Below are 25,017 nucleotides of genomic sequence, written 5' to 3'. Positions count from 1 at the left end.
GCATTTTTTGAAGGCACGCGCAGGGCAGGTAGGTGGAGCTCATGTTCAGCTGGTGTCAGTCATTAAACCACAGGGAGGGGGAGGGAGAGAGAGAGAGAGAGAGAGAGAGAGAGAGAGAGGCCGTCGGGTACAGAGCAGAGGTTACCACAGGACACGGCTGCCCGTACTGCTGCTGGACCTCAGCAACCAGCAGCGAGAGGCGCACAGTCCCGATCGCGCAATCTCGACCGTATCACCTCTGACTCTTGGATATTTTCTGCTACTCGGACATACAGCGGCAAGTTCAACGTCACATATGACAGCGCACATTCTGCGTTAGTGTGTCGGGAGGAGCGGGGGTTCGGGTTCTGTCGTGAACGCTTGGACTCGGTGAGCCGGAGCAGCACGTTTTCCACCGACTGGACCTTTCTTACTTTTCGGTGACGGTGAACTTAATGCGTGGATTTAAGGACGAGCCGTAGGCTACTTGCTGTGACACGAAGAAGTAGTCTGTCGACGGAACCGGCTCAGCGATATGACGGTTACATTTACTACATTTATGTTACTGTAAAAAACACAGCGAATAAACTAACGGCGGCGACGTCGGACCCCGTGTAAACCCGGAGGGACCGGCTGTAGATGTTGAGGTCATAAACTCTCAGCAGCCTACGGTGCTGCTGTAGTCATGTAATGTTACAGCGCGTCTTTTCTGTGGTTGACCTCTTTTCCTTCGTCGGTGCCACAAAGTAACCCGGGCTGCAACTCCAGCGGCACCGCGGTTACCGGGCAAGTCGGTGGCACTTGTAGCGTTTTGGACAACAGCGTTCCGTTTGTCGCCTGAACTCGTTCCAGAAACGGACCGAAAACACGAACTGCCTGAGCTCCCCCAAGGGCTGAAAGGTCACCGGGACCGGTCATCGCTTTTTCTCTCCTCCCCCTCCTCCTCCTCCTCCTCCTCCTCCCATCAGTCTGTTATGAAGATGTGAACTCTCCCTCCTCCCCTCCCTCCCTCCTCTTTCTCTCCAGGACCCTTTCATCTTTTTTTTCCTCTTTTTTTTTTCTCCTCTGTTTGGTACGAAGACATCAGACGCGATTCCTCCCTGTCGGGGATGTACGAAAGCGTGGATGTTGTGGGTTTCAGCCCCAGCCCCAGCAGCCCCAGTCCCGGCTCTTTTCTGAGCATGGACTACTACCACAGACCTCCAGGGCTCGGGCCGGAGAAGGGACTCCTGTCCGGTGTAGGAACGCTCCAGCGACCGTTCGGAGGATCCCTGTTGACCGGCAGGCACTGGAGCGGATCCAGCCACTGTGAGTCCCATTAAAATAATGATTTGCCATTTTGGACGTGCAAACAAAATAACTGCAGGGCACAGCACAGTTAGTCAGTGTAATTTAATTTGTTGAGAAATGACATGAGCTTGCTTTACATGCTTTGATATTTGTTATCAGCTTGGGGGAATGAATGCATTAGTTCACTGGTTCTAACTGGGACATGAAGGGCTCTGCTTCCAGGATCAGGTGCCCCACAACCTCTTTTTAGCCTCTTATTAACTACAAAATATAATGATATTTACCTTTACTTACCTAGCCTCTGATTGTTAGTGCTTACACCTTTTAAATCAAGCACACATCACATCCTCCACACTCCACTATACAAGAGTGTGTATTGTGTGTAAAAATGTCATTTTAAAAATGACATTTATTTTACAAATTATTTTAAAATAGTTAAATCAGCAGAGCAAACTGCTACAAAGTGAGTCATACTAGCCTTCGTGTCTGTAAACATGCAAGCTGCTGGTAAGTTTTGGCGTGCGATTGCTGTTCCTCTTTGCTGATGCAGTTTATATGTGGTTTGTGATTGCTTTCATGATTTGGCATGGAAGTTTTGGTTTTTTTTGGCATGTTGTTCACTGATGGGCAGAACCTTTATATCTGACAAATGCTGCGTTCAGTTTAAGATGACCCGTCTTTGTAGCAACACAAAGTCCTTCTCCATCAGGTCGTTATGTGTCTACGTTGTGTATTACGCAACTCGAGGCTTTGGTTTATGTTTTCAGTAGGCTGACTCAAATGACCTCAGTAGGTCAGCGGCTGCCTGCACTCATTTACCAAATCGAGCCCATCCTGACCTCAGGCTCAGTGTGTGTTTACAGCTCACCAGCATCAGCTGCACAGGCTTTTAACGTATGAACGGTTTAGAGATGAAACATTCAGTTTATTCACTAATCACAGAATTGTTTTGCTACTCTTTTGATAATTATTTTTTCATTTAAACTTTCTAAACATTACCTGGTTCTCTGCTTCTCAGACTAACACGGTGTTCTGCTTTTCTTTGCCCTATGTGATGGTTAATGGATCATCTTTGGGTTTTGGACTGTTGGTTGCACAAAACAAGCCAATGGAAAATGTCATCTTGGGCTTTCGAACAGTCTTTTCTTCTTTATAGCCCAGTTATTTGATGAATTAAAAGATACTCTACAGCATAATCAATCTTAGTTGTGACTCCAGAGGGAATGTGTCATCACAGTTATTTACGATTTTATGATTTTTTATAGCATTGATATATTATTACAAAGTATAACAGGTATTTTTTTATTTTTTTTACTTCTAACTGAATTAACTAGGAATTAGGTGGCATACTTGCCCACAAAAGTACTAGAATTATCAATAACAATGTTATTGATAATATTTATTGTGTTGTTTATGATCATTAAAGCCTGTTTGTGTAGATGTTTTAGGTGATAATGTCACTGTCCCGTATTCTGATAGTAAGACTTTTAGTTTAGTTAGTCTAGAAGACAATCCTACTGAAAATTGATGCATTGCACATTTCAGGCTGTTTATTTCCCCTTTTTGAAAAGTCAGAAATATAATAATAAAGGTTGTTTACAGTGTTTAGCATTACCAGTCAATAAAAGTGGATAAGGTAGGAAACCAACATTCTAATAAGATTCTAGTAACAACCACTACAAATACTAGTAAATGAAAATATTTATATTTTCGTCGTCATTTAGTGTGTGGTGATCATTTCCTTGATTCAGCACTCCATCATCATCGTGTTTGCCTCACAGTGTACCACGTTGGGTATTATTTGAAAGTTTGAAAATGTTACATATGATGCTATTTATAATGTACAGTATATTATAAATATTACCAATATCATTGACTGAAATGACTACCTATGGGTCGGTAGTCATTTCAGTGGGTCCCCAATAAAATGTGTGATTTCTGACTGAAATTGTAGCGTTAAACTTAAACTTATAATTGTTGTTGTATTCAAATATATTGAAAATTAAACAAGTGAAAAACAAATTAAATCCCAATTCTGAAAACAAAACACTGGCTCCTCTAGGGCCGCCCTGTGAAAGCTGATGAGTCAGTCAGAGACAGTTTTTGTCAAAGTACATCACAAAAACAAGATAAAACATAGAACCTTACAAAAATGCTCAGGAATAACATCTCACTGCGGAATTATATACAAAGCAAAGCAAAAATATACTTTTATAATAGCTGCTGCATTAGTAAAAAAAAAAATATATAACTCACAACATGTGATGTTGTTAGCTGATGAGAGAAGCTGCAATTTAGGGACACCAAATACTAATCTGGCCTCAGGCAGTAAAATGTGTAGTGCCGGCCCTACACTGACAACGCTGTCAGGGGCCCCATAGGAGAGATTCTCTGTGTTGCGCTTGGATTTTATAACTGAACCAGTGGCGGCTCGTTAATAAGGGGCGCTAGGGCGGCGCCCCACCTGTCCCACATGAAGATGAATCATATAGATCTTCAATCTGCAATAATAACGTAGATTAAAAATGTTCTACATTGTGTAAAGTTACTGAGAGGTGATATATTTCCGGCCCTGGGCGCGGAAATCTTTGGTCATGTACATGCGCACTTCACTCATTGTAATACAAGAGATAGGAGCTCGCTGGGTGCTGACTGTCACCGCCCCAAGGCCGTGATTAACAGCACGAAAAGGAACTGACCTATGAGCAGATAACTTAGAAGTTCGTAGAGAGTTGGAGGAGCCTTGTATCATAGAGTGAGTTGTGGAAATATATCGAAATGGAGAAAACAATTCAGTTAAGTTGCTGAAAATGCAAGCACAAGACAGAGGAAGACAGTACACTCGTTTTTTTCATGAGGCTGGTTTGCTTAGAAGTCGCGTCTAGTCGTGGCACTTTATTCTGCTTTCCCTGCCTCCTTTCTCAAACAGCAGGAACCGAACCATCATGGATCCAGTCAGGTAGGACTGATTTAAAGCACTCAAGTGAAAAGGCATGAACAAGCTGCCACATGGAAAATGCTATGCGTCTTGTAATGTTTGGTAGAGTAGATATCGCTGCTCAGCTTGATGAAGGCTACAGGACAGGGATCTATAGACAACGAGGAGTTTTACAAAAACAGGCACATCTTGTGTGTTTGAGCTAGCCCTGCATGGCCATGACGAAAGTGAACGCTCAGATCCAGGTGTTTTCAGAGGACTGATGGATTTTGTAGCATCACTAGATGCAGCAGTACAAGAACTTCTGCAGAGTGCTGCTGTGTTTAAAGGAACATCTAAGACAGTACAGACAGAACTCCTCTCAGTTTTGAGAGAGCACATCATTGACGAAATCAGGAGTGCTGACTTTGTTTTACATCATTTTTCAAGCTAAAATGTAGAAACTGCAAACATTTGCCATTTGCAGCTTCTTGCAATGTAATTTTTTTGCTGCGGTTCTTCTTGTCATTTCTGATAGTAAATGAAGAGTCTTTAGGTTTTGAACTGATGGGCTCTGGGAATTTATAAATAAAAACAAAATGTTCGCAAAACATCTAGAGTTTTTAATGAGGGTCACTTTAATGTGGTCATTTTTCATCTTTATGGAGAAAAACCATATCAGACAAATATTACTGTTCCAAGCAGAGTATTTTTATTTAAAAAAAAAATAAAAAAAAGAATTTACCAGCCGCCACTGAACTGAACTATACGCAGGATGTACACTTTTACTTTCTCTGTTTGGAAGTCTGATGTTTTCACATCACAGATGATGAGGCTGCAGATAAAACGTACTGATGGAGGCTAATAAAGAGGTTTAGTGTGGCGCTGAACTGAAAAAAGGACAAATAGTTGAATCTTTTAATTGAACAGCAAAATCCAATTTGACTGATAAGATCCTGAGTCGGGTACAGCCCCATCATACCATCCTCATACACTTGTCTACAAAATTCAAATAAACAAAATAGTTGTTTACTTCTGTGGTTTCAATATGGCATGTCTCCTGAACACCATCCGTGATCATCGTCAGTTTTTCTTGACAGTGGCCCAGTTAGTTTATTCACCAATACCAAGTTTGTAACTTTGAAATCATACGTTTTGCTTCATTATGCTTTGAGAAATGTAAATTTTTTTCTACAAAATCCTTTTATTAATATGATGAAAGAAGCTCAGCTTCTCAAATCTTATATGTTATCTAATCACAAGCAGCCGTACACGAACTTGGTATAAATAAATAAAAGACTAAAAGCGGGAAAATTATGATTTCTAATGAGAAACTATCTGATTAAGAGCTGACAGTCTTCTTTTATTCAATGATGCCCAATTTGATATCAAACTCGATTCCCTGTGTCAGCCATCTGCTTGACCATAATTTAAGCTCACCAGAAACAGGATCTGCATCGAATTGTTCTCACTTATAGATACAAGCCACCTAAGTACACGTGTTTTTTTCCCATCAAGATCTGTGCCTTATTTACTTTGCAGTTAAAGAAAGTAAGAAAAATTTCTGGATCCATCCCTTTATCTATTCTGGGCTGGACCCATCCTCCATCCAAGTTTCCTGTAAATGAATTCAGTAGTTTCTGTGTAATCCTGCTGACAAACCCACCAACCAACCAACAAACAGAAACAGTGAAAAACATATCCTTCTTGCCAGAGGTGACAACAGCAGGCATTCAATGCCAGCTTTCAGTACTTACACGTTTATGATACTGGTTGCTATGAGCTCAATTTGGTCGGTACAAATATTTAGGTTCAATACTAAGCTGTGATGTAAGACAGAGATATTTTCCATCCAGCCATTTTCTTTTTTCCAGTCATGTACAGGATCATGGGGACTAATGTCAATCCCGGCGTGCATTGACCGAGGTATGGTACAACAAGGACAGGTCACCAGACTAACACACATAAACACACAAACACAGGAGACAGGAGCGCTGCCCCACTTCACTGTCACATGTTAGACACAGTCAGCCTCAGAGTCAGATAGTAATCTGAGGGTGATGACATGCTAATGTCACTGTGACATGGTCCTTGTGCAACCAAGTTAAAGTCATAAAGAGAGAGAGAGTAAAGTGGACTCTGGTCAGCTGGCGAGAAACATAACGAGAGATGTATAGAAGCAAGAGGGGAGTGCTCATAAGCATTGCCCTCAGTGTTTTTGTGTGTGTGTGTGCGTGTCTTTGTGTGTGACTGGAATGAAGAGCGTCAAACAGGTTCAAAGGTCAGAGGCCGTACACAGACACAAGCACGCACACACATTCAGCCTCTGCTCCAGCGACATGTAAGCAGGCTGGGGGATAGTGGCTCACTGTGTGTGTGTGTGTGTGTGTGTGTGTGTGTGTGTGTGTGTGTGTGTGTGTTTGGGAGTGATCCAGAGCAATGACTCACTGACAATTGGGAAGTGACCTACATCTCTACCCCTCTTTATTTCTCCTTCTATCTGCCTATTTCTTTCCTGTGTCAGCTGCCCAGTCATCACTTCCCTGCACTGAATGACCTCTCTTTTCTGTCTGTTGGACACACACACACACACACACACACACACACACACACACACACACAAACTGACGCACATACACATTCACTCACAGTCACAGTTTGTCTGGGAATGTGAGGGTATAATGACCACATTTGACCTGAGTGTGAGTGTGAAAAACGGGAGGAGGTGGATGGTTGTGTGGATGTCTTAATTTCTGTGTGTATGTGTTTGTGGGGTCGAACTGCCATCCGATAAATGCTAAAAGAGCGGCAGTAGAAAGCTAGTTATTAATCCATTTGTTCCAGAGTCCTCTGACACAGCATGTTTTTGTCTGTATTTGAACTTGGGAATTCCTTCTCCTATGTCACATCTGCTTGTTATTTATGTAAACAGTGATAGAATTAATAAAACTTAAAGGAGACCTATTATGCGTTTATTCAAAGCAAAGTCTGCACCAACGGAAGTTCCTCTCTTCCACAGAAAACACTGCTCATGAAACGCCTTGTCAGCGACTTCTTGACATCACATTACATCACCATCTCAAACATTTACATACTTCATGCCTGTAGAAGTAGAAGCGAACCTAACTAGAAAACTGAAAAAACACAACCGAGCCACCCAGAGACATGGTGAGTGTAGCTTGATCAGGCGTGTGTGAGCTGACAAATCAGAACAGACTGGGTATTCAGGAGAGGGGCCTTAAAGAGACAGGAGCTAAAAGCAGACAATGCTGCAGCACTGGACATTATTTGAGCATTAAAGCATTCAAACCTGTTCTAGCAGTAACCCAAAATACAATTATGAACCCAAACATTTGCGTAATATGTCTCCTTTAAAACTTATATATAGAATTGGAACAACAGCTGTGCAGAGCTGAAGTTTGTTGTTGTTATTTTGTTGTATTTTCAATGTTATGTGACTTATTGGGAAGACCGACAAAGTGAAACAAGTTGCAGAAGTGTTCTGTAATGTACCACACACAGTCAGGATGTGACAGTAAAGTTATTTTTGGCCCTGATACTGATCTAGAGTCCTGCTCAGTGCCACTCAACAAGCTGAAAATGATATAAGAGAGAAGTTATTAATTCACCATGAAAAAAAGATGCGACGGAAAACAGGGAACAGTAGAAAGCAGCAGATCATATATAAATCATCAGAATACATCCACAACCCATTAAACTTGTTTTAAAAAGTCTTAATCATTAAAATTATGAATTAGACAGTTTTTTTTTTCCGTAGCTGATAACGGGAAGTTGCTAAGAAGTGAGACATCTTGCTTTTCCCCATCCACAAAATTCGATCTATTGAACAGTAGTGTTAGAGAGTAGAGTTTCTACCCGTAGATGATCTTTGAATACAGTCACCAGCTGAAAAAATACACACAAAAACCAAGTCTCATTTTGGCTTGTTATCAAGTTTTCTCGCAATAGTTTGACATTAATCATTGACAGCTGACATTACGGGTGCTTTGATCAGGATTTTTTGGGTCGAAAGCATCAGTTAAAAATGAAGAGCTGCTAACCTGAATGTTTTTCATACTGTTATGGTTAGGAGGTTGAATTAGGACCCAGAAGTAGACACTGAGACAGGGGAAATGGATAAAATGAATTTACTGAATATGCTCAGGTGAAAAGAAAGCTGTGGTGGCTCAAGCTCAGGCGAGTGGCTGGGCTGGTGGTCCAGCTGGGGCTCATGGCACTAGGTGGCGGAGGTTGAGGCTGAGGCACTGGTGAGTAGAAATGCAGGTGGATCCGCTGAGGCGTACGACTTGTGGCTGTGGAGCCGGGGCTCGAAGGTTGCAGTGACTCTGGAAACGACAAAGTGAGCACAAGAGTAAATAATACGTTTTAACTCATTTAGAAAAACAGCGGAACAAGAAACACTTAAGAGGTTGAGCCATAGATACCACTAGGATGAGCAGAAACAATCTGGCAGCGGGTGGAGAGAAGACTGGTGTTCTTATACTGAAGCTGATAAGTAGATGAGCTGCAGGTGTGTGAGGAACAGGAGCCAAAGCCACACCCAGTCTCTGAAAAATGACTGAAGCACACACAAAATCCATGATTACCACACATACTGCTGTTAGCTCATAAGAAAAATAGACAAGAGGTCCAACTCCACTTCAAGATAGAAAGATAGATAATGTTATTAATCCATTAAGCCATCTTGGAATGTGACAAATACACAGCATTAAACCTTGATACTACATTAGCTGGGCTGGTAATACTGACCGGCCGATGTATCAGCTAGTATTTGTCAGTAAGCAGCCATGGAAATTCCATCAGACTCAGCCATCAGGTGAGACTATGATCACGGCTACAATGAGTGATTGTTTGAATCATTTATATTCTCAATGAATCATCACAAAGTCATAGAGCACAAGGTGATGTCATCAAATGTCTTCTACTGACCGACCCATCCCCAAATTTGAAATTTTCTATGATGTAAGGTCAAAAAAAGGAAAGCTGTTACTCCTCAGATTTCAAGAAGCTGGAGCAGCCAAATGTTTGGCATTTTTGAAAATCAATGAGCAGTCAGCGCTTTTTGGCAATAATGGATTTTCAAAATTGTTTCATCCGTGTGATGAAATCAGCACTTCAAATGACTTCATTTGATTAGTCAAAAACAGTAACGCCCATCCGGTTGTTTTACCCATAAATGATCTCGCAATTGGATTTTCATACTTTTCACTTATGGCTGCACAAGTAACCACAACCATCGTGTTGCTACAGATACCTCAGCCTAAAAAACCCATTCTCCAGACATAAGGAACATGCCAGTTTGGTACAGACCCCTGCAACAATCAATTTGAATTGAATCAACATAAAAAAATAATGTTATTAATAATGAAATTCAAAAATTACCATCATCACTAAAATCCTGACTCATATTGCAATATGTCTGTCTTGTTTTGGATATTGTTCAACCCTATTTCCACTACATAAACACTCCACCATGATATTAATATTGATATTGTGATAAAACGATATATACCATAGTAAAGGATTGTATCCATATTTCTCACCATTAGGTGAAGATGAATGTGAAATCGAGTAGTAAGAGGTGTTTGTCCAAGAATGGTACCAAACTATATGTGTGCTTATCAGGAAAAAGAATTATGAGCAATGAGGGGCTTTACAGTGTGTCTATAACTTGTGCCTACGTCCCGTCAGTTGAATGCTGTGGTTAGAGGGCGGTTTCTAAGCTGATAGAACATGCTCTCTATTCAGGAACTGCTGCTGGCACAGAGCCACAACCGCCCGGGGAGACCATTAAACCCTATTTTACATCAGATTTGGAAAAACGGCTTACCCCAGTACTGGGGTAACATTTAACACTGTCACTATTGGATTTCAACCAACCTGACCTGAGCACACATGCTGGCTGCCCTGCCTAGGAGCATTGATGGCCTGACTTCGAAAGGTTTAAATGACACATAATTCGTAGCCGAGGCCAGAGAAAACCGCAAATGTGGCAAAAGAATGTTTTCTTAACATTTACATCCCAACTTCTATACAGTTACTTCTCTTCTGCACTGAATAGTCGTTACAGCCACAGTGTTTCCCTTGACATCTGTAAGGCAGGTGTCCTCAAAATGTTTCTATATCATCTATATTGTGTGGTAGTTAGTTCTGTTTAAATGCACATAATGAAATGTTGCAAAAAATGCATTTAGTGATAACAGAGGCAGAGGACTGGAGACTGATACACACAAACTGACATTTGCCGAATTTACAGTTAAGAATGTGTTGTCAACAGTTTCACTACGTTTATAACATTTATCCTTACTCAACTCAAATAACTGAGTGATTTTTAAGGAAGTCTGGGGACTTTGGCCTCAGGTGTAGAAGAAGTTGCCTATGTTGGTTACTGTATACTGTTTTTGCAAAATATGTAAATGTAATATATAAAAATCAAAATGTTGTCTTAATTCATACATTTATTATACATGCTAAACTGCAAAATGTTGGGCGGTAATGCCCTTTAGTCAAGGAAGCAAACAGGACACGGTTCTGAAATGAAACCAGACAGGCTCATATAGCGATGCCTCGACACTTTACGAGGAAAGGAACAATGTAATGCATTTAATGTCAAATTTACAATAACACGTGAATGAATTAGAATTTGCTGTAGCTGTTTTGCAATGTTTGTTAAGTTTCCCCTCACGCAACAAGTTTTAAAATCATGCTATTTGTAAGGGAGTCTGGGAATATTGGGGTTACTGTTAACTACTAAATGTTAACCAAATTCACGACACACCTGAGGCTGATGTCATTAGTTTTGCAGGTCAGGTCGACCTGTTGGTGGCGAAACCAAGTGATCACCAAAACTATCAGGATTAAGCCTCTGTTGGCTGTGAAGCTAACACAGTGGCCGTTTTTTGGCAATTTGCGTACTGCCCAGGATCCAAAGCAACATTATGTAGAAATTTCTTCATTAAAAAATGTTTTTTAAAAACCAAAGAGTCTGAAAGTGACACATTTAGTCAATTGACTGCAGTTGTACAAAATATTCTTATTACACTTATTATACCATCCACACCAATATGATGAATGTATGAAATGCTCTATCCTTATCTGATTAAGCTGGAAGGATATCCTTCTCCTGAGTCACATCTCTAAAGATTAGTCATCTATACCCCCACTGTTTAAATTGTGTAGGTCCTCGGCAGTAAAGCAGAGGTGGGAAGCAATATGAAGAGATTAACATACACACAGATTAAAACAGAGTTAGACGCTAATAGGAGGAGAGCAGTAGAGGAGAAGTTTAAAAGAGGTCAGACAGTGCTGAAGGGGACTGTTAGCTAGGGTGTCAGTGAGAAGTGAGCAAAGACAAATAGAGGAGAGATGAAGAGAGGGGAAGATGGAGGGATGGTATGATGGCCGGAGAGGAGGAGGATCTCCTCTGTGTTCCTCTGTCTCTCTCCCTCTCTATGTAAACAGAGCAGACCAATAGAGGGGAGCTGAGTCTCCTCCATAGTGGAATGTCTGGTATGGCTACTAAAGCAGGGGGAGGGGAGAAGTGTGTGTGTGTGTGTGTGTGTCTGTCTGTCTGTTAGGTTAGAGGTTAGAGAAGGGAGAGGCAGAGTAGTTGTGCGTGGTCCTGGCATAGAAACCTGCCTCTTCACAGCAGAACTTTTTTCACCACCGTCCCCGAAACCGTCCCGAAAAACAATTCTAACCATCCAGAAGTGGTCTCAAAATCAGAGTGTTCTTTACTTTGTTATTAACATCTGTAGTTATTAGTCAAAAGTGTTTACATTCACGATGCTTTCACCCCCAAACTGGATTCAGCTGAAGTACTTCAGTACATTTACAAGGTAGATTTATTTGAAGGTTTGGTCGTCGAGTCCTGCGATTTACTGTTAACTTATATCGTGACATTTCATTTCATTTCAACACTTCATGTTCTTATGAAAAAAGACTCTTAAGTCCTGCTGTATGTTTTGCTCTGTTAGCTGTTAGCTCTGTTAGCCAAACACACTGCAGGACTCTGCGGCCCACCGGCTGCTTACAGCTAACAGCTAGGAAGCTCCCCTCCCGCTGGTTTAAACACGGATTTGTTGTTCACAATGTAACTTCAGGGGAAATAGGGATAGAAACATCATCAACACACCCACTCGCTCGCTATGAACTCTCCGATCAATGAGCCATTCTATTTACACATGGGCTCAATTGGAAATGAATTGGACTTTGTAGGGTGCTGGTTAAGTCTGTTTCATTTCCAGTCCAACTGATTTGGACTTTAATGTCCTGACATGCAGCGTCTCTGGGTAATGTCTAGTAAGATCAGGGTTGCCTGTGTGAAAGATGCTTTAATGTCAAGGGCCATGGCCTTAAAATGTGTCATAGTCTGTCTGTCAGGTCTCTGCACAGAAAATAAAACAGCCACTTTGGCAAAATGAGCCCTCATGGAGAATAGGGAGTTAGATGTCATTGTTAATTTACTACATAGCTGACACCTCACCACTTCATAATGTATCATATTGTTTGTACCGTCTGCAGGAAGACAATATCAATTACAATACATTTTTTTTAAATAGCGGTCCTAAAGATTGTAGGAGAGAGTGTGAGCTTATCTCCGAGTAGAAAAAAATCAGGATGGTTGATGCGAGAAATTTTGGTCCAGAGGGACGGTCTGCTGTGCACTCTGCTGCTATTGGTTGTTACCTCATCAGTCGCTTACAGTGAAAGTAAAAGAGACTAAAAGAGATCTCAGCATAGAAGATTTCAACTGTATCTGACTGCACTTGTGCAAATCCAATATTCTCCGGTTGTGTCTGTGTTTTTGTGCTGGCCGGTTTGTCCTTTCCTACAGTGTTCAAACCCTTGAGAAAATGTTTACTCAAGGTGATGGTGCATTTCATGTGTTTGCCTGTTACTACTTCTGGGATAGGGAAGTCGGCAACCAAGACTAAACTTAACACTAATAAAACTTAAAAAACATGATCTCATCTGTGTAAATTGGTGCCTGAGTCAGACCATTGATTTTAATTCAGCAGCAGTGGTTGTTTAATGATGTATACATCAACAGTGAGGCCAATGGTAGTGTTTATTTGCGGTGGTCATGCAGTGTTAATGTGCCCCAAACAGCCAGTTTACCTAACTGTATACCAGACTTGAGCTAATGTTAGCAAGTAACGCCACACAACGAGGCTGTGTGTGTGTGTGTGTGTGTGTGTGTGTGTGTGTGTGTGTGTGTGTGTGTGTGTGTGTGTGGTTAAATTCAGGATAACTCTCTTTGAATTGAGTAGCCTAATCCCCAAAGACTTTACTTCACAAATGCAACGTCCAAGAGGAGAGGTGAAAAGAAGAGCTAGCTCCAGCTCCAGTCAGCAAACAACACTACAGAACACCTCAGTGGATCATTGCTGCAGTCAGGTTGATAAACAGGCGTTAAGATAATCCCAAAAGTTTAAAAGTAGTCTCTGATCTCTGTAAACGGTTCCGGATCAGAGCACAACCCGAACTGACTTGATGTGTTTATTTTCCAGAGGGTCTGGATCTAATCCAGATTCATTAGCCAGCTCTAAGCAGCTGAGCTGCGGCTCTTGCCTCCCCTCACAGACATCATTTTGATCAAGAGACCTCTGCTGGCAGGAGTTATATATTGTACGTTTAAGAGAGGAGATAATAAGTGTTGATTATTTAGTTGTTGAGGTGCTACTAGTCAGATTTTGTCCAGCCACACCAGCTGTTTCCCTGTTTCCTGCGCAGCTGCTGGCTTCATATTTACAATGCATGACGGAAGTATCAATCTTCTCATCTAACTCTATATTAATATATTAATCACAGTCTGTTAAAACACATGGGCTTCTGTCTTATACCTGGCGCAAAGCAGTGCACAGCGCAGTGCAAGTGTCATTGCTAGTTTCTGACCGACACAGGTGTCATTTTCACGCCCAGTGTGTAAATAGCAAATGTACCTGTACATACCTGGGCGTCCCTGGGCGTGTTGGTCTTAAAGTGAGGTGTGGTCAGGCAAACTGATAGCACACTGCTATCTTGAGGCCGCAGACCAACAAGAAGCTGGTCTGAAGTCAAAGGCGCAGTGTGTCCTGCTATTTAAAGGACGCATTATTCAGACAACCCACATTTAAAACTAAAAGCTGAAGAGGAAACCCTCCAGAGAAAACAGAATTAAACTTTTAGCTTCTGAAATAAATATTTTTAGACCGATTTATCAGGAGGGCAGCTGCTTAACGCAAAATGGAGCGACGCCTGCGAAACTAGTTCAGGCAGACAACTCGAGCTGCATTGATATACACTGATGACATACCCCACTCTCCACACTCATCTACCGAACACACCCTGTCAATTAGGTGGTCTATTTAAACTGTAAAAATCTCCCATCTGTCCCTCTGCCTGCCAGTGCCACCACTGCCCTGCGTCAGTATTGCTGATGTTCTTTGAGCCCCACCACCACCCCAGCATCCACCTGTAGGCTCTGACTGGGGGGGTCAAGATGTTTTGTTGCAGGGAGCGATGAGGTCGGAGCCTAGACGCCAAACTCGGACTATGTTATGCTCTAATTGTCTGACTGAACTGTATCACTGTATGAATCTGGACTGTGTGTGTAAGCTTTTGATTTGTAGAAGAACACAGAACATCAATTAACATGAAGCCCAGCAGCCCAGGACCACATACCTGTCCCTCAGCGAAGACAAGTGCCACTGTTTAAACGCTTCAGGTCCTCTGAAAGGGAATGGGAGATTGTGCCCAGATTAACTGCCGTTTAACGGGCAAAATTGAATGGTCACACCCTAAATACATTTGCGCCATGCGCTTCAGACCAAGTGCTACAGATTGTTTAAATAGGGCCCACGGTCTCCAAAGTTGTTATGAAGTATCAGTTGGTGTAAGCCAGATAGCATAAGGTGGAGACTACTAACAGGATGGTCCACTCTTGATGCAAAACTGTACCCAAAAATACTTCACTAATTTGGTTTTGGTAATCGGCTTCTTTTTCAGCACCATTTGTTTTATAGTGCATGTTATAAAAGAGCTCAGTGTTTGTCATGATGCTGCTACAGTATCTATGACTGGTTACTAGCTTACCTGCATCCACTCACCTGGCATGACTCTACTCCAGTCTTGCACCTTAAGCAGTTGATGCAGAAGCAGAAATATGGGACACTGTGTCTTCCAATGAATTAATAAAACTTGAGCTGTTCCAAAACTCACTGCAGCTCAGGTCAAACACAAAACATGAACAAAACAATGCATTTTATTTGCAATCTGATTTTCTTCTCCCCTTTTCCTGCAGCAATAGAGACCGAAAGCACAAGTTCAGGAGAGGACCTGCTGGTTCCCAGCCCCCCCTCACCTCCTCCTCCACCTCGCATTTACAAGCCCTGCTTTGTATGTCAGGACAAATCCTCAGGATACCACTATGGAGTCAGCGCCTGCGAGGGTTGCAAGGTAGGCAGCTAAACATCTGCGTGAGCTTAACTTTCACTGACACAACCTACACACACACACACACACAACATACTGTACACTACATACTACATTGTTGATAACTGGGTGAATGGATGCCGGCTACAGCCAGAAAGCCTGACTTAAAAATAGCCATGTGAAACTGCTATTTGCATAATGTGTAAGCAAAGCTGTCACGACCTTTGCACCTCCCCAAGGATCTGTAAGCCTCTTTGCTCCATCTAATCCTACACTAACACAGCCACACACACACACACACAAACACAGCCCCCCCCCCCACACACACACACACACACACACACACACACACACACACACACACAAAGAATGTGTGCATGTAATTAGTATCTACTTTGATATCTGTGTATGGGTTTTGTTGTGCATGTGGTCAAGCTCGTGTCCTGTTGGACCATGTACTCACCAGCTATCAGCTGCCCATCAGCAGCAGATGATGGTGAGGATAGTTAGATTTGGTTCTAATGCTGCACCTGCTAATGTTGACAATGCTGTGTTGTATTTTGCTGTCCTGCTTCACTGTCTCTGTATCTTTGTGTCAGGGTTTCTTTCGGAGGAGCATCCAGAAGAACATGGCGTACACGTGTCACAGAGACAAAGTCTGCGTCATTAACAAGGTGACAAGGAACCGGTGTCAGTCCTGCCGACTGCAGAAATGCCTCGATGTTGGCATGTCCAAGGAGTGTGAGTACAGTTTATTAGATTTTGTTCTATTCTGTGCGTGTGGAGTTAATTGTGGACAAGGATGAGCTTCCAAAGGTACTTTAATGCAAAGGGTTAATGCTTTCACTTAACTTGACGTGCCTCATTGATTGTTACACAGAAACATCGAGGAAGGAGCCTTTAATAACTGTTTGGGAAAGGGCAGGCACTTTCAAAAATAACTTGACAGGCGATTGGACAAACCGTCTATCTATCACATCTACTACGGACTAACCAGTCAGATGAACAGCAGAAGGAGAGTGCTACCACCAGTAGAGCCAGTTGGTAAATAAAACTCTTAACAAAGTTATTCGAGAGAAGCGCAAAAAAAAATGTCCCATCAAGAGACGCCTTCAATGTCATTCATTTCGATAAAGAAATACTCTCCAGTTCTCATATAACTGATGCTATAGCAGCTATGCTAACATCTTGAGGAGCTGCCATTGTTGTTTTTAAACTTACAGTGGCTTCTCTTGCTGGCCATCACACCTAAAGCACGCTGCAGCTGGAAGGAGTAACTCAGGATGCTGATCGATGCATAGCTTGATGCCTGGCAAGATGGGATTGGAGAGATGACATAATTAGGCATGGGACATTTTGGAATGACTGGACTGATGTGGGACTATGTGGCAACTTATAATATATCAGGAAATCAATATAGAACTAAAGGTTACTGAGCTAGACCTCGTGAGGAAATTCACGATTATCCTGATTCTCAATTATCCCGGTAATCGAACTTCACCACGATAAACGTATCCTGAGTGTCATTATTATAATCTCTGATAACATCTAGCATCCTCCCATCCATACACATGATAAGTCTCACAACTCACACAATTCAGCTGTCTCGCAAGGTAAATTTAAACCAGCGTACTGGTCTATAATAAAGCAGAGCATCGCACAGAAACTGAATGTTACACTTGTTTATATATACACTCACACCTACATATACAGACTGAGTGTATACTGTATACTTAAAGCAGGAGAAGCAATGCAATTCAAGCAAAGTGATCCTCTCAGGAAGCAGAGTGATGTGTTAACCTTGGTATTTGTCTCCTTCTGGTGGCTCCTCTCAGTTAATTCATGCACCACACAAACAGTAGCTTCACTTATAAACAGCCTCTTGCATCACCCTGCTGTCTGCTTTTTAACAGATTTCCAGTTGTGCTTCCATAGACTTACTGGATTACAAAAATAAGTAATCTACAATAGGCCATAATGTCGTCCCTGGTGTGTGTCAAACTCTTGCTACAATCTGCATTTCCCAATGGTGTGACCTTTTTGGACCCTCACTGCCTGGTGAGTTTGTCATTCAGGCTTTCTGTTCTAAATGTGCAGACGCCAAACACAAGCACGGGTCAACCTGATGACATCATGACGGGCTGGTCCAAACTTCTCTCGAGCTAAACACAGCCCCTGAACATGTGTTCATGTTGCAAACTCAGATAAGCTCCTCCGCTAAGTTGCTGTTACTGCGATGTGTCCAAAGTGAGCTAACTCCAGCTGTGCACAGCCCAGTGTTATTGGTTACCACTGAGAGTGGTGTGTTGCACAGATTAGTTTGCCCCATTAAATTTCTATGGGACATGAAATATTCACTTTTAAAGGCAAAGGGCCCTATTTAGATGATATCTGGCACTTAGTTTAAAGCGCAAGACACAAGTGTCCATTTTGCGAGTTAAACCGCAGATAATCTGGGCCCAAAGTGAGGCGCACGGTGCAAAGGGGTTGTGCTTAGACTCTGAATTAGTCATGGGTGTGCTTCGGGTGGAACATAAATTAAACCAGTCCGAGCGTCTTCTCCCATTCCCTTTAAGAGCCAGGTGCACCAGGACCTGGAGACATATTAAGCAGTGGCACTCGGCTTTACTCGTTCATGGATCAGGCGGGATGGTTCATAAAAAGTATCTTCCTGAATTTAAAATAACTGAAAGCAGCATCTCTCATCATAAAAGCAGAGTGTATGTGCGTTATGAACCCCCATGTGTAGGCACATCTTCCTGTCTGAATAATGCGTCCTTTAAATAGCAGCAAAAATACTGTGCCTTTGACTTCAGACCAGCTTTTTGTTGCCGTATGACGCTGTCGCTTTCTGCTGCCTCAAGATAGCAATCCGCCATCAGTGAGCCTGACCGCACTTTGCTTTAAGACCAGCAGGCCCAGGGGCGCACAGGTGGGCGCAAGTACATTTGCTTATTTACATGACGCAGGCATGAAAATGACAACTGTGTCAGCACGAAACTAGCAATGACACTTGCTGTGCGTCACCTTGCTGCTGTTAAAACAACCAGGCACATTCACTGCAGCACTTAATCACATTCACTCCTCAGATCGACATGTAGAGTTTGAACGCCAGCCATCCTCAAGTGTAACAGAGAGGGTTGAAGACACCTTCTCCCTCCAGTTTTACCTTTGACCTTTATTGGTAAACTTGATGGTGTTGTTGGCCTGGCTGATTACTGTGGCCAATATTCACTATTTTTCTGATTATCAGTATCAGTAGGTTTTTTTTTGTCTGATTGCCAATAAAATAAATTCATTAAAAATTGCAATACTTTCGCACCGATGCAGTGTCCTCTCTCTGTCTGTAGTCGTCACTCTCTGGTCTCACTCAATGTCCCGCCCACAACACTCTCTGTTTGGTTACACATCACAAGTAAAAGTCTATCAACACTGAATTAGCTGAATCTTCAAAGTAACTTGTAACTAAAGTTATCAAATGAATGTAGTGGAGTGGAAGTGTTAAGTAGCAGAAGACGTAAATCCTCGAGTACAGTACCACAGCATTGTATGTAACTACAGTACTTGACTATATTGTACCTAGTTACATTCTATTACCTGTAATTCTGAAATTTTGAAAGATTTTCTTTTTTATTGTCAATGTATAACGGTTCCAAAAGTCGGTTATTGGTCTCCGTCATTACTAATAATCAGCATCAGCCCTGAAAAAAAACATCTGTCGATTCTTAATTTGAATCTTCATTGTGAAAAGGCTATAAAGGACTGCACGTGGATTTAAAAGACAGTACAATCCAGTGGGAAGCATAAATACACAGAAAAGATCTCAACATATTCGTGTTATTTCTTTCATCACTCTCACAGAGCTTTGAAAGAGCAGTCTCCTTGTCCTTGATTGAAGATGTTCAATGCTGCTTAAACTCCTGAGCTAAATCCCGCCTCTTCTTCCACCATCAGTGGTGCGAAACGACAGAATGAAGAAGAAGAAGGAAGAGAAGAGGCAGGTGGAGGCAGAGGTCTACGTCCTGTCGGCAGACACAGAGCAGATGATCGAGCGAGTTCGCCGGGCCCATCAGGACACGTTTCCTTCCCTCTGTCAGCTCGGAAAATACACCACGGTACACACACACCACATACAAACAGATACAGATCAGAATACTCTCAATAACTCACAACTAAAACCAAATTGAATGTGTAGGTATAGCTAATGCAATAAAGGCGTTTTCTTCAGCTTACTAGAAAAAAACGTTTTCCTAACTTTCTCCACTTGCAGAACAACAGCTCTGAGCAGCGTGTCGCTCTGGACGTCAATCTTTGGGACAAGTTCAGTGAATTGTCCACTAAATGCATCATTAAGACGGTGGAGTTTGCCAAGCAGCTGCCGGGCTTCACAACGTTAACCATCGCTGATCAGATCACCCTGCTCAAAGCGGCCTGCCTCGATATACTGGTGAGTTTATAGCATTTGTCACACTGCACCAAACAGTTCCTCAACTAAGACAAAACTACCGTGGGAAAATGCACAGCAGAAACATTTAACACATGTCGTTTCCGTTTTTGTCCACTTCAACCCCTTTTTCCTAGATTCTAAGGATCTGCACCCGGTACACCCCAGATCAGGACACCATGACCTTCTCCGATGGTTTGACTCTGAACCGCACACAGATGCACAACGCCGGGTTCGGACCTCTCACAGACCTGGTGTTCTCCTTCGCCAGCCAGTTGCTCCCATTGGAGATGGACGATGCAGAGACAGGATTGCTCAGTGCCATCTGCCTGCTCTGTGGAGGTACTGCACTCAGTTTCCAAAGAATGTGAAATGAGATAATCACTGAAAAAAAATGCTTAAGTTCACCTGAAAATCAAAAACACATGTATAAGAGATACTGGCTGTAGAGATGTCTGCCTTCTCTCTGATATAAATAGAACGAGATGGCCCGCGGCTTGTGGCGCTCTAAGAGCCAAAAAAAATCCATTTGAGAAACTAAAAACAGCAGCATCTCTTTTCAGAAATCCTGACCTGGTTACAAGAGATAATCCACAGACATTTTTGTGGGCAGTTTCATGTAGGAACTATTTTCTTTCTGTATCACTGCATTGAAGGATGTGTACATCTACTCATGGGCGAGAGGCTTGCGTTCTAAGCTAGCTGATGTTACAGCTCACCTGAGGAGGATGCCATTAATGTTTACATCTTGCACTGTCACAAGCACAAGCCTCCCCTCCATGAGTAGATGCACAGTGTGGTGATATGTGTAGTCGATTAAAAAGAAAGTAGCTGCACATGAAACTGCTCACAACAAAGCCTGTGTATTATCTTGAGTAACCAGGTCATGATTTCTGGAAAGGAGGTGTCCTGTTCTGTGTAGTTACTCTTAAAGTTAATGAATGTGTAATAAAGCTTGTGGCAGTGATTGTGTATCATGTGTTTGCAGACCGTCAGGATCTGGAGGAATCAGACAAGGTGGATGTTCTTCAGGAGCCAATTGTTGAAGCCTTGAAGGTATTTTTATAATAGTACTATATTGTTAGTTACGTTGCCATTTTATTCAAGGAGTCATCCTCCAATTCCAAAGCAAACACAGGCAGTTTTACAGAAAAACTGTAAATAAAGTACAGTAGGTAACTAAGGATGTGTCTTCTGATATTATATATTTTTCTTACTGTCAACAAATTCCATGTGAAGATCCAAACCAGAATTAGTTGATCCGTTCTCTCAGTACTTTTTGACTTCCCTACCCTGTCTGTGGCTCTGTAGCTCAGGCCCATGTATCCATACTAAAGACACATATATGGAACGACCGTCTTTGAACAGAGGAGGTGGCCTAGGACATTACTTATCACCCACCTACAATGCTGTACTGAGTTCTCTCCCCAGACAGCTTGGGTCAACGACCTACAAGTGGCCCTAACGATGATTATTGTTTTTGGTTCTTCATGGGATTTGTTGAAAATAATCTTTTGGATAAAGCAAGTTCAAATATTCTTACTATAAGGAAAAGAATTAAAGAAGAACACAAAAGACACAAATCCATTTTCATGTCATGTGTCTTTTATTGAGCAGCAGTATGACCCTAAGAAATTAAAGAGTGAAATAAAGTTGAATCGTCGTATAAAACACACAAATCAAACATTTTCTTTTTGACAGAAAACATTTCATTTGTCAAAAGAAAAAAATGTGAATCCATCAACAAAGTAAAAAAGTTTACAAAATGGAAATGAAAGCACTCTCAGATATCGTTGGCTAATACTTCTCCATGCCTTCATGTGTGTGCACAGATCTATGTGAGGAGGAGGAGGCCTGAAAAACCCTGCATGTTCCCCAAGATACTGATGAAGATTACTGACCTCAGGAGCATCAGTGTGAAGGGTGAGACACACACACACACACAAACAAACACACACACACTGGTGACTGGTGATAATTTACTCAGGTATGGGCACAGAGGGCTTCTGCTTACACACAAGCAATGTTGTTGGGGCGAGTCCCAACACACACATTCAGTGTATACAAGTAGTCAGGACATATATCTAGTAACTGCCACATTGTCCAAGTCCCCACTAAGACCACAACCCCGTCCCTCATGTTAATACTTTACACGACACAATCGAGCTAAGATGATTTGTTGGAATAATTAAGTATAATCAACCAGTTACAGTGAGGTGACTGTAATAAATAGTGGTTCAGGAGCTCAGGAGTAATACAAATCAATCTAGAAACGCATAGATATACTGTAAATCAAAGAGGCATAACATGATATTTACTGTCATGTCACACTCACCCCTCGAGTTTCTCTTCTATTAAAAATTTCATTCACCAACTATTTTTTCTATTTTCACCATCTTTTTATTGCTGTTAGGCTGTCAAACACATTTCCTACAGATGTTTTTCCTACCAGTAAAACTGAATGAAATATGCTTTTTGAGTCAAGTGAATTTGAATTTTTTTTAATGTGAAACATTTGTACAGGAAATGCTTAGTTTTGTTGATGGTAGCTTAAAAGAGCTGTTGCAAAAAAAAAAGCTAAATAGTGACAACTCAATAATATTTGCTGTGTCATTGTGTCTAATAAAACTTTAAAACCATGTCCACGAACATTTTTGCCTGAATCTTATCAGATGGACTTTTATCAGAAATGGCAGGTGTTTAATTATGTGTTCACTGCCAGCGAAGCGAGATAAGGTCAAATTTGACCACAGGATCATTTATGTAGCTGTAAGATGGCGAGCAGAGGCGACGGTGCGTGTGTCTGTGAATTTAGGTCAACCTCAACACTGATCTCAGCACCAAACAGAGACTCTGGTTCTCTGTTTGTTTCCCTCTCTCTTATCTGTAATGGTACAATCATGAAGTAAAGTACATTTCGCCTTCAGCTTCGCCTGACGATAGAGGTCGCCTCAACACATCACTGCTGCAGTCAGGTTGATAAACAGGAGTGGAGGATAAATCCACTTTAATCCCAGAAGTGAAACAGTAATCTCTGAGCTCTCCTCCCAATGGGTAAGAACCCCAGATCAGAGCAGAATCTCATGTGACTACAGGTGTTTATTCCTCCACAAGGTCCGGCTCTACACCTGATTCTCTCCTTTTTAGAGCTGGCTGGCTCTGAACAGCCACTCTGCCTCCCGCCCTGCCTGGATCTTCCCATGTAACACTCTCTTGATTGAGAGACTCTGAGTGGCAGACATTACATATTGAGAGTTTTTTTTTTTTTTGAAGAATTGATATTGTAATCACTTGTAACACAAATATGGTAAGAGGGAACATTTTGATGCTATTATCATTCTTGAAAATGATAATAAACTATTAAATATGGACTTTATTGCAGTGACAGTTTCACCACATTTCTCTGTCTTCCATTAATGTTCGGGTGTAATGTGTAGGGTGATGGGGGAAGATCCACACATAGTGACTTGTATTTGTCCATCTCTTACTCATAGGAGCAGAGAGAGTGATCACACTGAAGATGGAGATACCTGGCTCCATGCCTCCTCTCATCCAGGAAATGCTAGAGAACTCGGAGGGACTGGAGGGCCATGGACCTGTGGGAGGGAAAGGAGGAGGAGGAGGAGGAAAAGGTAGAGGAGGGGGCAGAGAAGAGAATGATACAGAGCTCAAGAGCTGTCCTCCAAGTCCGTCGCCCAAATCAACTTCCTCTCCTGGCTGGAGCCCTGCACCATGCTCCCCCTCTTCTCCCTCCCCCTCTACCTAAAGTTCTACACTCAGCACCTCAGCACCACCCCGTGGCACAGCGTGGTACTGCAAGGACACCAAAAACTGCACCCAATAACAGATGATCTGGAGGACAAAAAAGCCCATAAAATCTCTGGGTGACTGGTGACATGTTTTGTCCGTCACTTCAATTAAACCGTATGTCAGCCAGCAGGGCGGCTAAGTATCTCTATACAAGAGCTGCAGGTGGGTGGGGTGAGGTGGAAGTAAAGCAGTTAAACTATGCTGTGAGAACTGGTATGTATTCAGGAATGATGGTTTTATACATTGAATGCAAAAAAACATGATTTACCATTTTTGTTATCTTCGTACACTGCCTCAAAGGTTAAATATATGCAGACTGTGAACCCAAATGAAAGACTATCAAAATACTGGAATTTGGACCGACCAATGGGGATTCAGAATCATCATGTGTAATATACTGTATATAAATTTAAAAAAAAAAGATTGTACGAGAAGTTGTCCGACAGAGACAGACTGACAAAAGAAGTTATTTTTCTACATGTACATATATACCCCACACATACCACACTCACAGTCTTCTGCTTCTGATCCCCTCATGCATCGGTGAAAAATAATCATCTTGACTCAGTTGTCCTTCACTGGAATGAGAAATGTAAACGTGAGTTGGATACCTTGTATAGCTTGAGGCAAATCTATTTCTTCCTGTGTTACTTGGCATCATCCTCTGTAAGAAAAACATTATTTGGTTTGTTTTCGGATGCAGTTTCAGCGACTCAACTTCGACAAACTTTGAAAACGTTTGTCAGAGTGATACAATGTCTGCCTGTCGGTGGACACATTCAACCAAAGCTAACTGTGATACCAGCAGTACAAACAACCCCGGTAACAAACCGCACTGTGGCACTAGAGTTGTTCAACTCTGCAGAATCATAGTTTAATGAGGGAAATATGGAAATCTCACATCAGCAATAACGTCTCAAAATGTACAAGCTGTGTTTTGTTTCTATAGTTTGCACCACTGTCATAGTCTGTTTACACAGTGACACTGCCTCACTTCAACATACCCTGTCAGGTACAAATCATTTTTCAGTGTTGTCATTTTTAATGTATGGTGAGGTAAAACTCACCGGAAAGTATTAAAATACAGGGAGTTTAATAAAGAAATATGATTTTCGTCTTCTTTCCTGAAGTATGTGTGCTC

The 25,017-nt window shown here is 41.9% G+C and overlaps 1 protein-coding gene across 1 annotated transcript; it reads left to right on the top strand.

Annotated features, from left to right (window-relative positions):
- The first annotated feature begins 205 nt into the window (after positions 1–205).
- rarab (retinoic acid receptor, alpha b) lies at positions 206–24,996 on the top strand. The gene is made up of 9 exons (XM_073494555.1): positions 206–1,287; positions 15,492–15,646; positions 16,222–16,363; positions 19,577–19,737; positions 19,893–20,069; positions 20,204–20,408; positions 21,055–21,122; positions 21,899–21,989; positions 23,561–24,996. Exons 1-9 carry the CDS (start codon positions 1,089–1,091, stop codon positions 23,830–23,832), a joined length of 1,470 nt encoding a protein of 489 aa, XP_073350656.1. The 5' UTR covers positions 206–1,088; the 3' UTR covers positions 23,833–24,996.
- Positions 24,997–25,017: the final 21 nt, after the last annotated feature.

This window comes from Pagrus major, chromosome 23, assembly GCF_040436345.1.
Source record: "Pagrus major chromosome 23, Pma_NU_1.0".
In the NCBI taxonomy this organism is placed as follows: Eukaryota; Metazoa; Chordata; class Actinopteri; order Spariformes; family Sparidae; genus Pagrus; species Pagrus major.
This window is presented reverse-complemented; position numbering and strand designations above follow the sequence as displayed.